The sequence below is a fragment of the Macaca mulatta genome, chromosome 3 (assembly GCF_049350105.2).
Source record: "Macaca mulatta isolate MMU2019108-1 chromosome 3, T2T-MMU8v2.0, whole genome shotgun sequence".
NCBI classification, from domain to species: Eukaryota; Metazoa; Chordata; class Mammalia; order Primates; family Cercopithecidae; genus Macaca; species Macaca mulatta.
The window spans coordinates 106,388,343-106,402,106 of NC_133408.1; the positions used below are offsets into that span (position 1 = coordinate 106,388,343).

The 13,764-nt window shown below is 44.4% G+C and overlaps 2 protein-coding genes across 5 annotated transcripts in view; one reads left to right on the top strand and one right to left on the bottom strand.

Moving 5' to 3' along the window:
- Positions 1 to 11,418, top strand: part of CDCA7L (cell division cycle associated 7 like) — a 45,146-nt gene extending 33,728 nt beyond the window's left edge. Inside the window, 8 exon segments of one of the 4 annotated variants that reach the window (NM_001257527.1) lie at positions 529 to 666; positions 3,720 to 4,097; positions 5,594 to 5,665; positions 5,777 to 5,947; positions 6,647 to 6,772; positions 8,045 to 8,194; positions 9,174 to 9,310; positions 9,900 to 10,700. In NM_001257527.1, the coding sequence (NP_001244456.1) occupies positions 529 to 666; positions 3,720 to 4,097; positions 5,594 to 5,665; positions 5,777 to 5,947; positions 6,647 to 6,772; positions 8,045 to 8,194; positions 9,174 to 9,310; positions 9,900 to 9,930 (1,203 nt within the window). In that variant the 3' untranslated portion in view covers positions 9,931 to 10,700. 4 annotated transcript variants of the gene reach the window in all.
- Positions 10,390 to 13,764, bottom strand: part of DNAH11 (dynein axonemal heavy chain 11) — a 373,548-nt gene continuing 370,173 nt past the window's right edge. Inside the window, exons 80-82 of the mRNA XM_077996991.1 lie at positions 12,734 to 12,846; positions 12,074 to 12,214; positions 10,390 to 11,327 (exon numbers count right to left, since the gene is read on the bottom strand). Of these exons, the coding sequence (XP_077853117.1) occupies positions 11,080 to 11,327; positions 12,074 to 12,214; positions 12,734 to 12,846 (502 nt within the window). The 3' untranslated portion in view covers positions 10,390 to 11,079. The remainder of the gene's footprint in view (positions 11,328 to 12,073; positions 12,215 to 12,733; positions 12,847 to 13,764) is intronic.

The window sequence follows — 13,764 nt, forward strand, 5'->3', positions numbered from 1 at the left end:
CTGGAGTGACAGTGGTGTAATCTCGGCTGCAACCCAGGCTGGAGTGCGGTGGTGTGCAGCTCACTGCTGCCTCGACCTCCCAGGGTTGGGTAATCCTCCCACCTTTGCCTCCCAAGTAACTGAGACTACAGGTACACGCCACCAGACCCCAGCTAATTTTTGTATTTTTTGCAGAGACGAGATCTCACTATGTTGCTCAGGCTTGAACTCCTGAGTTCAAGTGATCTGCCTGCCTCGGTCTCCCAAACTGCTGGGATTACAGGGTGAGCCACTGCACCCGGCCAGTGTTTGTTTTTTGCTTTTTGTTTTTTTTTTTATTGTGGTAAAATACACATAACATGAAATATACCATTTCAACTGTTTTTGATGTGTACAGTTGAGTGCGTTAAGTACGTTCACATTGTTGTCCGTCCATTTTCGTCATCTCCATCAGAAACTCTGCACCCGTTCAGTAGCTCCTCATTCTACCCTTCCCTGGTAACCTCTATTCTACTTTCCGTCTCTGATGTATGTGTGTCTTTAATTTAGCAGGATGTGCGCTTTCATTCCAAATACTTCACAGAAGAGCTAAGAAGAATTTTTATAGAGGACACTGACTCAGAGACTGAGGATTTTGCAGGATTTACGCAGAGTGATCTGAATGGAACGACTAATCCAGAAGTAATGGTAATAATTACAACAGGAAGGGATGTGGGTGGTAATGTTTTTAATCCTGTTTCTGAATTAGAGTTTTACTTTCAAGAAGTCACTTCACAAGTGAAAAGATTTTACTTTTTCTTACATATTTCTTATAAGCAATTCACATAACCTAAAAAAATTGCTCCTGGAAGGCTAATCCCTGGTCCACCAGTCCATTATTCTCTTAGAAAAAATCCATTACTTTTCCCCTCATGCTTGTTGGGTCTGGGGATGTGTCCCAGGCATCCTTTATTGTCCTTCTCAAAGAATTTCTCTCTCTTGGCCAGGCGCGGTGGTTCATGCCTGTAATCCCAGCACTTTGGGAGGCTGAGCTGACCAATATGGTGAAACCCCGTCTCTACTCAAAATACAAAAATTAGCCAGGCATGGTGGTGGGCACCTGTAATTCAAGCTACTCAGGAGGCTGAGGCAGGAGGATTACTTGAACCCGGGAGGTGGAGGTTGCAGTGAGCTGAGATTGAGCCACTGCACTCCAGCCTGGGTGACAGAGTGAGACTCCATCTCAAAAAAAAAAAAAAAAAAAAGGAAAAACAGAAAACATTATCTCAAGAGTTTCTTAAACCTCTTTTATCTAAAAGTTTATCTTAGAGTGACAACTTCCTTGAGATACTTTCTTACTGTGTGTGAAGTGACAGTTTTTGGTTTGAAGTTAATTTGGCAAAAATGTGGCTGTGGTACAAGCTGGGTGTTCCCCATGCATTGTGGATTTGGATTTGTCATGCTTTTTAGTGTTAAAGATGACCCAGGCCTGCCTGGATTCTGGAGGGAAGTCTACTCTCAGCACTTCCTATGAACAGACTTGTGAGTTGATTTTTTTTTATCCTGCGCAGTTAGGCTAGTTTACTGCCCACTCGTGTTTGAATCTGAAGGTAACTTTAAGGCACAGCCTTCGGATTTAAGTGCAGAAATGTTTTCTGCTAAAAACAGCATACATTTATGCAAAAAATAAACATGCTACAGTATGAAGATGGAACGTAGAGTTTAAGCCTCTTCACAGTCAGAAGCTGCTAAGGACTAAGTTTTGGCAGAGACTCTGTAGAGGTTAAATAAGCTGTGACTCCTAGGCCTGCCTCATCCTTCACCTGTCCTGGGAGAGAATGTAGAGCATAAAAGCCCGCATGGTAGGCTGCTTTGTTTGATGGTGATTTTTTGCTATGAGTAGCAACATAGAGCTGTGCCAGCCTGGAGGCCCCAGGTCTCCTTTGGCTTTCTTTGCAGAAGCTGTTTGTGTGGCAGTTCATCAGTTCTGGCCAGCAAGTCCCCAGTTTCTTGCCAGCACCATATTAAAATCCTTCTAAAACCCTAATGGGCATCATTTGTTAGCGACGTACTTATTTTCTGTTCTTTAGTGAAGTGATGTCTGGTTATTTGAAGCATTTGTGTTTCTAGTGAGAGAAAGTGAATTACCCCAGAAGTCTTCCCTCCCACCTGCCCCCAAGTCTGTGGACTGTGATGTGTTACGTAGATCATGATATAGCTTACAGTTCAGCACAGGCCCCTGCAAATTTTATTTTAGAATCCAGTGAGAAGAAAAGCATTGTTGCCTCCCAGCCCAGCCCCCTGCCCACCCCTGTGGGAACTGGCGAGCCTGTCTTTCTTGATAATGGGATATTGCTGTAACCTTGGTTTCCGGGGGCCTGCTGGCCGGATGCGAAATAGCCACATCCACGTGCTAGACTTGTGCTCTTCTCTCGGGTCTGATTCTGGGCTGCTGTGGACCATTTGTTCTTTCCTTCCTTCAGGCCTCTGTAGTGAGCCGTTCTACATCTGGTAAAGAGAGGCCTGTAGATGATGAGGATGGTAGATAAATGGATCAAAACTGAAGTTCTTCCCTGACAGTGTCCCCTAAAATTGGGTTCTTTTGCCGTACACCATTTTGAATTCTGAAGCTATTAATATGGAAAGTTCAGGGTATTAAAAAAATAGGTAAATCAGTGCCGTATAGTATTATTTCTCACTTGGCTTGGTGTGGATATACTAGGGTTGGCAGTTATCTGCATTTTTTTTCTCCTTCTGTCTTACTTCTAACTTTAGTCCAATGAGAATTCGGGGTTGGTGGTGGTCACTGGGGAAGAAGCAGAGTCCCTGAACTGATCCCGGGCCCATATTGGTGCCATTCCACGCTCTTGGTAGATTTTCAGAATTCCCAGATAATGGTTCCCAAAGTTTTCTAACTTGTGGTCATGGAAGGATGCCCAGAAGATGTCCTGGATCTCACATACTTAAACCTGTCTCGGTACCACTAAGAGTCCCGTCACATCTAAGCCGTCACGTAGGTGATGTAACCCTGTTACTGCCTTCCATATTTACTGTGTTCTCACTTGTAAAACGGAGCAATGTTTGAATGCTGGAGACCTCTACCATGTGGAATTTGAACACGTCAGGTGAGGATTTATGGAGTTGACTGAGTGGTGTTTTGCTACAACCTGTCGAGCTTCCTGACCTGGTTTCACCTCATGGCTCTGTGAGGGTTCCAGGGAAGGGAAAGGTGCCCCTTGACTGAGGACCCAGTGGCAGGTCATCTGCCTGTCCTGGGTCACTGCCCTGAGGTGCAGTCAGCTCTCCCGCCCCGTTACTCAGGAGTCCGGTTCCTGCTATTTAGAGGAGACCAGTCAGCATTTTCCCCCCATAGCACCCTTTCCTGTCTGAAGATCACGTCTGTCAGGCATACCCTTTTTTGTGACTGTCTCTCCTCTTGCTGGCGCTCCTTGGTCATCCCTCGGTGGAGGAGCCCACCCTGTCAGTGTTTCGCTTACAGCCCTCATGCTCCCAATGAAACCCAGTTCTGTCATGGGTATGACAGTGCATTGTTCGGTAGTAGGTTGTCTGCTCTTTGATTTTATTCATCAACCAATTTCTTGGACATTTAAAGGAAATTCAGAGGGAACTCATAATATGAAGGGAAAGCTTTTCATTTTTCATGTTTTTTCTCATATGCTGTCAGAGTTGTTTTAAATGCATGTCTTTTTTGTGGGTCTGTAACAGTGTCTTCGTGCTTTTTCTTGCTCTTATTTTATTAGGTCGTGGAGTCAGATTTGAGTGATGATGGCAAAGCATCTTTGGTGAGTGAGGAAAAGGAAGATGAAGAAGAAGATAAGGCTACCTCAAGAAGAAGTAGGTCTAGAAGAAGTAGTATTGGTCTTCGAGTAGCCTTTCAGTTCCCCACCAAGAAGCTGGCCAACAAACCAGATAAAAACAGTTCTTCCGAGCAGTTGTTTTCTAGCTCACGCTTACAGAATGAGAAAGAAACAGTTCTTGGAAGAAAGAAAGGCCGTAGACAGGTGATGCAAAGGGAAGATTCTACCTCTGAGTCTGAGGACGACTCTCGGGATGAGAGCCAGGAGAGTTCGGATGCTCTGCTGAAAAGGACCATGAACATCAAGGAGAACAAAGCCATGGTGAGGCTTCACGGAGGGCGCCCTGGGAGTTGGCATCAGGCTCTGGCAGCAGTTGCTGGGCTCCCAGAACCACTTTGAACCACTTTGCTTCTATAGCTGCTGCTGTTGCTTTGGCTTCTGTCAGGAAAATGTACTCTGGGTATTGTGTATCCTTTTTCTTTTCCAGAACCCAGAGCGACTGTTACATGATCAGCTCTGGTTTGGGAACAGAAAGAGATTCCCCAGGACCATTTTTAGCCCTTACACGGTGCCATCATGCTGCTTACTGTTGACCAAGCTAAGTTCTAAGTATATAGTTGTGTTGGGGATGACAGGGGCTGAACAACTGGCCTGTTCCCAGCAGAGTAAAGCAGAGGAAGTGGGATGTCACCAAGTCCACTGAGGAGCTGCGAGGAACAGGTTGGGCAGGTAGCTTTTCACCATGGAACCACTCTTCTGTGGTGACCGGCCCTGGTTCTGAGACTTCTCAAGGAATGGAAGAAGTCTAGGAATTAAAACAACCTCAACAGTGTTAATTCACTCTAAAATGTCTTCATTAGAACAATGAATGGAACAAGGTGAAATCTTTGTTACATATATTTGGTTTTTCTATATGTAATCAGTTACTGTTAATCTGATCATTGTAGAGAATCATTGTTTGCTTCACAATTGCTTATCTACAGAGTTTTTTTTTTTAATAGTTCTACCACTTATAATCACTTTTAGCATTTTTGTGTTTTTTTAATCTTTTCCTTTTAAAAAAATAATGATGTAGTGATACTGTATATGCAAGCTTATATGTCTAATATAAATCACTTACAAAAATGGAATGCCTACTTTCGGGTTATTTTTATCCTAAGAAACATTTTTACTTAGCTAAGGGAAATTTTCAGCACTGTATCCATCTACATCTTTAAAGTAAGAGCTATTTTCTTTATGATTTTTTTGGTGGCACTCATATAATTGTATAAACTAAAATGAATCCTAATTAAATTCTCTGGCATATTAATGCCTATTATTTGGTGTTATTAGTTGTTCACTTAGGAATATCTTCATAAATTACTTTGATAATTTATTTAAAGAATCAGATTTTTGGAGCTCTAACCATCGAAATAATCTTAATTGAGCTTTTTCTTTTTTGAACATCCTGAAACTTGAGACTCACATGTGCAAAATGAATTGTCCCAGGGTCACACTGCCTTGGATTAGCCTCCGAGTCAGGATCGGAACCTCATGCTCCAGCTCTTGATCATTCCAGGACTGTTTTCCTGGTGTTGTGTTGTCCTTATATATAAGGAATAGGCTAGTGTTCATTCATATGAATGATGACATCAGCATCTCAGGTCTGGAGATAAAATCTTTACATGTGAGGTTAAAAGTATAACTGTTGCGGGTTATGTAAACTATTCAAGTTAGGTTTCTTATGATAGCAAAATGGAAGACTTGAGATAGGTGTTGGATGACCTAACCCTGGAGCACTATTTATGTAAGATCCTTTCTTATGTTCTGAACTTCAGCTTGCCCAGTTATTGGCGGAATTGAACTCAATGCCAGATTTCTTCCCAGTACGAACCCCGACCTCAGCTTCTGTAAGTAGAACTCCTTATAATTATAGCAATACTGATATATGGTGATCAGCCACCAGATGGCTTTTATTCAAGAGAGTGCCCAGTTGCCTCTGTCTGTGCTCTTGATTTCAGAGGAAGAAAACAGTGAGGCGAGCCTTCTCGGAGGGACAGATCACGCGGCGCATGAATCCGACCCGGAGTGCACGGCCTCCTGAGAAGTTTGCTCTAGAGAACTTCACTGTCTCAGCCGCCAAATTTGCAGAAGAGTTTTACAGCTTCCGAAGAAGGAAGACAATTAGTGGGGTATTTTCTGACTAATACGTGAATTCGTTTTTGTCCGAGCTACTGTTCCTCCAAACGTGAACGCACATCACTGTCACCCCAGGGCTGTTTCTGACCCTGTGGGTCTGCGGCAGCTGAGAACTTGCATTTCTATCTGCTTCCCAGGTGATGCCGTTGCTCCCGAGATCATACTTTGAGAAGCAGCCCTGGTCTAAGCTGGAGGTCACAGAGAGAGTCTTTTATCCAAGCCGAGCTGAGAAGCAGCTCATTTGTTAGGACCCTGCTTTGATCTCTGCTGCAGGCAGTAAAGGCCTGTCCACAGCTCCAGTCAGCTTTGTGGTGTCCACTTCGTGGAAAAGTGCAGTGATTCCTCGTTGCCTTTCTATTTTAGGCATGAGGCGTTTCAAGCGATTTCAGTTTGGAGGGAGAAACTTTGGACTCATTTGTGGGTTTGGCTGTTCAGTGTGGTTCACCTCTTCACAGAGTTTACAGCAAAGAACCAAAAACCTTGATTTTCTCCTTTATGACTGTATCGCCTTGCTGAGAAGGAAGCTTGGCAGGTGGCAGGAGCTCAGTAAATAACTAAATGAAATGGCTGCAGGGAAATAGAAGAGGGACAGGGTTAACATTAATGGATCTTTGAGAGTTTAAAATATTTATACTTTTTTTATAACTGCTCAAAACATCTCACTCCAGGTTCTGCCTGTGTTCACTGTGCAGGGGAAATGCCGGGAGTATAGACGACGTCACCGTATATCTTCTTTTCGGCCAGTGGAGGATATCACCGAAGAAGACTTAGAAAATGTTGCCATAACTGTTCGAGATAAAATCTATGATAAAGTTCTGGTAAATTATATATTATGGGTAATTTGCATGATTGTCATTCTTATTAGGAGTCTAAAGCATTGATATTTGAAATCTCACTTGTTTTTAAACTCTTATCAGGGCTTATGCCATCTCACCAAGGGCTCAGAGCCAGGTTCTGAATTGGAGGGTCAAGGGTCAGCTGTACCTGGGAGGCAGCCTAGTGCAGTAATTCCCATCAGGACAGCAGTCTCTCTTAGGGATGCATACAATCTGGGGGAAGGGAAGGGTATAGTTTAAAAGGGATTTTTATATGTAACTTACGGTTTAAATATTTATATAGTTTTATGTTTTAAATATTGAAAAAAGTTAGTGTATTTGGGGGGTAATATAACCATAGAAAATAAAGTTTGGCAGAATATCTGGTAGGAAACAGGTTAAATTTCTTGTAAATGGTGATTTAGAGGGAGGCTTTGCGTTTTGCTTTTTTTGTGTTTTTCTAGATAATGGGACACTGTCAAGATAGTATTAAAATGCTTTAAATTTAGTTGTCAATATTAAAAAAAAAATAGATTTCACATTGAAGATATGCAGGTCTGCAGAGCTAGGCTGGGGTCAAGGTGATGCCACCCAAGGCTCATTGCCACTCAGTCACTTGTCACCTTTCAGGGGCTCTGCCACCCCTGACTTAAGCTTTTCTCTGGTCTCTCTTCCTGACAGCCTGATCATTTCATTCCTTTTGGGTCTCTGCTCAGCCTCATCTGACCTAATATGCTTCTCTGGCCACAGACCTGTGATGGTTACATTCTAGAGGAGTAGTATCCATTCTTTTTGGCACCGGGGACTGGTTTTGTGAAAGACAATTTTTCCATGGATTTGTGGGGTGGGCAGGGGATGGTTTCAGGATGAAACTGTTCCACCTCAGATCATCAGGCATTAGATTCTTTTAAAGGGTGCACAACTCAGATCCCTCACATGCACAATTCACAATAGATGGTTTGTGCTCCTATGAGAATCTAATGGTGTCACTGATCTGACAGGAGGAGGCAGAGCGCAGGCGGTAATGCTCGCCCACCCGCTGCTCACTTCCTGCTGTGCAGCCCGGTTCTGAACAGGCCACAGACTGGTTCTAGCCTGGGGGCTCGGGACCCCTTGTCTAGAGACAATGCTATGGTTCTTAGGAAGACAGTCCTGCTTCATTTGAGGAGACAGGTGGTACTTCTTCATACACTTGGAAATGCACATGATGGCATCTGGCCTCAGTGGGCATCAGCATATCCCTGTGTTCACCTGCTCACTGCCTTCCCCCCGTAGGGTAACACGTGCCATCAGTGTCGCCAAAAGACCATTGACACCAAGACAGTGTGTCGGAACCAGGGTTGCTGTGGTGTGCGAGGACAGTTCTGTGGACCATGCCTGCGGAACCGCTATGGAGAGGATGTCAGGTCGGCGTTGCTGGACCCGGTAGGCGCAGTGTTTGCATTTGTTGTAAATTGTATTGATGAAGGAAGCAAGCTGAAGATGGGCTTCCTGGGTTCTCACGGGGAACTGGGAGGTCCAGAACTCTGGTTTTTCCCTTCCATTTGTGTCTTAAGGCTCCAGGGAAAATGAAAAATAGGGATTCATTCTGGAAAGAGAGCAAGCTGACCAGTGAATAGAAGAATTTGTTAGATTTTCCATTGTCAGAGCAAAACTTGCTTACAGTCCTCTAGTTTTATACAAGTAATCCCTGTACCTGTCCTTCAGCAGAGTGATTTCCCTCTCATTTGTTTTTCTGGGCCAGGCTGAGAGGGAGGTGTACACTGCAGTATTAAGTGCTTTCTGTGTGCCTGGTACTGTGCAAGCTGTCGCTCACTCTTATAAATTCGTTTAATCCCATGAAATAGGTGTATAACCTGTCTCTCTCTCAGCTCCCTTGGTAAAATGAGACATAGTATCATGGTGAGTAGGCACGACCTTGAGCCTGGGGCAGTCCTGCTCCCAAGTGTGGCATCTTAGGCAGCAGTCATGGGGTAAATATATCGTCCTCAACTGACCAGCATAAACTGCTGCTCAGGTTAGTCATTCAACAATAAGCACACATTGAAAGGGCTGAAATTCACACCTTGATCTTTTGGAAACCTTGTGCTCCTAAACCAGGGCTGACATCCTAGGCCTGTGACCTGCACACTCACACAGGGCCCTGTGCTTGGCCAAATGCTTGTGAAACTCTCCATAATTTTTAAGCAGGGAGCCCTGAAAGGTGTCGTTTTTCAGTGTTTGCATGTGACGTGGGGTGATCAGCCTTCCTGCCTCGTGAGGAGCCCCCTGGGACGTAGACTGAAAGATGCCATGTGATTAAAGGTTGGAGGAGAGGCCAGCTGAGCCAGTCTGGATCCGAATCCCAGTTCTTGCCAGAGCCTGTAGATAATGAGCGAAGTGTCTGCTGTCATCTCTCTGTTAGGATTGGGTGTGTCCCCCCTGTCGTGGGATCTGCAATTGCAGCTACTGTCGGAAGCGTGACGGCCGCTGTGCCACAGGAATCCTCATTCATCTGGCCAAGTTTTATGGTTATAACAATGTTAAGGAATATCTGGAGAGGTAAGTCTCTAGCAGCTTAAAAACAGCTTGAAATCCCGAGGCCGAGCACGGGCGATCCTCTTGGCAAATAGTTGTTGCCTTCCTCTGTGACTTACATAAACCACGAGTGCCATCTATTCTGTATCTGTTTGCATTGGAAAAGCTCAGGCCTGATATTTTCCCTATTAGGGAATATTCTCCTTTGCTAGATTTTTCAACTCAACTCCATGTTGCCTTTAACCAAAATTTCTCCTCGAGGTGTATGACAGAAATGGAAGGAGTAAACAAGGCAGGCTGAGGGGAAACGACATAGATTATGAAAAGGCAGCCATAATCCTAGTGCAGAGAGAGAGTTCAGGGCAAGAGGACAGAATGTGAGCTACAAGTTTCATTAATGTGATAAACTCTGAATCGTGGTTCTGGAATGCGGGAGTGAGGCAAGTCGTGCTTCGGGCGTACTTTACCGGAGGGTGTACCGATATTGATGCAGAAAATGTCAGGATTTCGAGTGTCAGGAGATCTGGGTTCTGGCTTTGTACTCTTAGATGATTATAGAACCTCTCAAGCTTTGTACTAATTACTTACCAAATATTTCTCATCTTTTTCTCAGCTTACAAAAGGAGCTGGTAGAAGACAATTAAGAGGAAAACAGAACCAGCCACCTCACCATAGAGTACCCCAACAAGACATGCATACCATTTGTGCCTAAGATTTTTTACGGTTGTGTTTTTATACGAAAATTCTTTGTAGAGATTACTGTTTCTAAATACTATTTTTTTTAAGATTGTTTATATGCTTACAAAGATTTCTCAGGAAGACAGCAGAGCAGAGGAATCTATATAGATGTATGCACAGACCTATTTGTATGCTGAACTTTGTTCAGTGATTAAAAAGCACAGTTTAAATGGGGTGGGGTTAAAGTTCAGATAAGTTAGAGAGAAAACATTGTATGAGCAGCTCCTGCCTTGATCTATCTTTGGCTTCCCAAACAGTAACTCCAGGCCAAGTTTGCCTTAGCACGAGTGACCACAGTTTAATAGACCACACACATCGTTTAACCTGCTCTTGGTCATTGAAAATTTACACTGAACAAAGTGCAATTAACTGCAGAACAGTTTTACTAAAACTTGACTGAACAAAAGGGGACCGTCAACATTGTAGACACTGGAGGCCTCACAGAGTGCTAGCCTCTTCCTTCAGGACTCACCTGAGGCCTGCTGCTTTTATATTTTGAAAGAGTTTAAGGGCTAATAATTTTTAATTTAAGAACTAAAATCTCCCTTCTTTCTGGCTGCATTGCTTTTGCATGTTCAGATGTGATATAGGTTTTTTTGAGATGGAGTCTTGTTCTGTTGCCCAGGCTGGAGTACGGTGGCGCAACCTTGGCTCACTGCAACCTTTGCCTCCTGGGTTCAAGCGATTCTTCTGCCTCCTGAGTAACTGGAACTACAGTTGTGTGCCACCACACCCTGTTAATTTTTTGTAGTTCTAATAGAGATGGGGTTTCACCATGTTAGCCAGGATGGTATCGATCTGACCTCGTGATCCACCCGCCTCGGCCTCCCAAAGTGCTGGGATTACAAGCGTGAGCCACCGCGCTCAGCCCTGAATAAGTTTCTAATATTTTGTCTGATTTTCACTCTCCTTTCTTCACTTTTTAAGGATAGCGTTGAAAAAAGAATGCACATGTGAGTTACTAAAAAGTTGTAATTGAATACATTAATGTGCATGGGAACAGTGCAGCAACACAACAGAAAATCCTCACTGCACTCCAGCCGAGGCTAGAGTTCTTACACTTCTAGCAGCAGAGCCACTCCGGCTAGAACCCATTTTGCAGTCTTGTCTTCGCTCTTCAGCCTGAAGGTCCAGATGTAGCTGGGGCCTCTCAGTTTGGTTCTGTACACAGGGCACTCGTAGGTCTGCTTGGTTTCTTGTCTCTCCACGGGGGTGGCTTTTGCAAAGATGACCGGCATAGGGCATGTCAGCTCCTTGAGACGGGCTTCGACAATGGTTCCTGATTGGGTGTCCCAGCGGGCGCCTATAGCAAAAACACAACGGTTGCAATTGTGTGGCAGGTTGCTACTGATGATCAAGTTGTTTGATGCAATAAACATTCTGGTTTTGTCATATTTTTTTGCTTGTCAGTGGTATTTTTACTGAGCTGGCCAGACTGAGCTTTGAAAGGTAGGTTACCCTGCCTGCAGTGGAGGCACCGCTTTGCTTCCATGCTTAGTGGCTAAACTTTCCTGTGGAAGTAAGCTGATTTTATGAAATGGGATTCTAAGAGAATTCACATACATTAAACTAGTTTGCCCTCCCTTTAAATCTGCAGTTCAACACATTCCCTCCCCGTCGCACCTTATTCTCTTACACCAAGTTCCAGTCGTTCATTTATGTCAGAACTTGTGGCACTTGCTTTAAAGTGAAAAAGGAACATCTTGGTAGGGACCAAGTGTCACCCTACACAGTCACACCTTCAAGGCTTGGAGAAGTCTTGTAGTAAAATATTAGAGCAAATTTACGGACAGTTTTTAAACAGTAGAAGAAAGATTTTGAAATGATTATATTGAAAAGCCAAATAATGTGAATTCAGTCTAAGTCTAAAGTTATTCAGTGGCATTACCACCCAGATATATTTGCAAAATTTAAGTGGAAGAAATGAGATAATGACTAGCATCAGGTTACTGTGTGAGTGAGGAGATGCTGAGAAACAGTAAGAGGACAACCAACCAATCTGAACCTGAGTAAGAAAAGGTTCCCCACTTACTCCTTGGGGTGTCTTACCCTCCATGAAGAGTCCGTGGAGGTATGCACCTTCCCTTGGCGGGTGGCCATAATCTTCCTTTGTTTTTTTGGTAACATCAACAGTCAAGCACGTTTTATCCAGTGGCCACTCATTTTTTCGAGCCATCGTCTGCATGATTGCTTTGGAAACATAACAAACATTGAATAGGATGAAAATGTTGCATATAAGGTTCCCAGGAGCTACCAGTAAATTGAGGCATCCTTTAGTCCCATAGGGTGTTTCTTGGGCATTTGCACGTGGCTGCGCTGGAGCAGGCTTTGACCAACTAAGGCCTGCAGGACAAGCTCGCTGTTTCTGTAAATAGTTTTATTGGAATAGCCACAGCCATTTGTGTATTGTCTGTGGTTTTTGCACTACAATAGAGTAGCTATGCGGCCCTTTCCAGAAAATGTTTACTAGAGGACACGGTGCCCCACCTCACTTGGCTGCTTTTGCTGCTATAGGAGGCCCTTTCCCTCCTGCTGCTACTCGCCTGTCCAGAACTTTGTTTCCTCTGTAGCTGCTGGTCCTTTCTATAATGGCTGCTGCTTGAGGATTGGTTAGCAGGGCAAGGAGATGCCATCATAGGTAAACAGGGCAGGGCTTCTGGTAGGGTATGGTCCTGTCTGCATCAGGGACTGCACTGCCTCAGCCCTTACCCGTTAAGAAGGACTGAGGGTTGAAGAAGCCAGAGAGCCACACGACAGCTGGAAGGACAAGGTCTTGTGTCCAAGTATCGAGTTCTCGGCATCGCAGGAGGAGGTCACTGAACCTGGTTTACGGGAGGTAGGAAGAAATAAACTTGTTCAGTAAAATAGCCATTTTCCAGTATGTTCTGGTGGTGGGGGGCGGTTAGGGCAGGGTGCTGGTAGAAAGTATACCACTGGTAGCTGGTCAAATCCTTCCCTGACAATTTGCAGGGCACTGTCCCTTTAAAGGGCTAGTTTGTTTCCCATTGGAGACTTGATGCCTGTAGCTCTTACATTATGGCAAGATACACTGAGGAATGTGGAAAACTCATTTCCATTTATGCAACAAGTTCTATTAGAGCCTCTTCATGCTATATGGTGACTGTACAAAGGTCCTCACCCTATGACTTGGTCTGACAAATGCCAACTTGGAGGTATGGACAGGGTGTCTGAGGACCAGGGATGGCAAGGCTGTGATGGTGGTTACAAGACCAGAGTTGCCAGGAAAGCCGATAGGCAGAGGGAACAACATGTGCGGAGGCAGTGGAGCACGTGACCGCAGTCTAAGCACGTGCAGTAGCTGCCTGAAAGGGGGGAGGAAAAGGTTAATAAGGAAAAAAAGTCAGCCACGAATGGCATGCCAGTGGTTTGAGAAATGCTGCTGTTACATACATGTTCTCGGCTCCTCACAATTGGGCAAGGTAGGAAGTATCTGCAGTTGAGCTGGCTCACAGAGGCTAGGGACAGATGAACCTCTGATAAAATTAAGAGACAAGTGACACCTTGAATCATCAGTTTCAGAGGCTGCCTAAAGGGGACCAGGAGAATGGAGTAGAGAGAGCATAGCCTCAATGTAAGAGCCAGCGTTCTCCAGAAGGAAGGGCTGGCACTGAAGTTTTCTAGGACCTTGTCTGCTTCAGAGTTGCAAAGGAAGTGGGGGTGAATGAGGAAACACCCTGACAAACCACATGGCAGAAAATGTCTGCCTGAGATATTTGGCT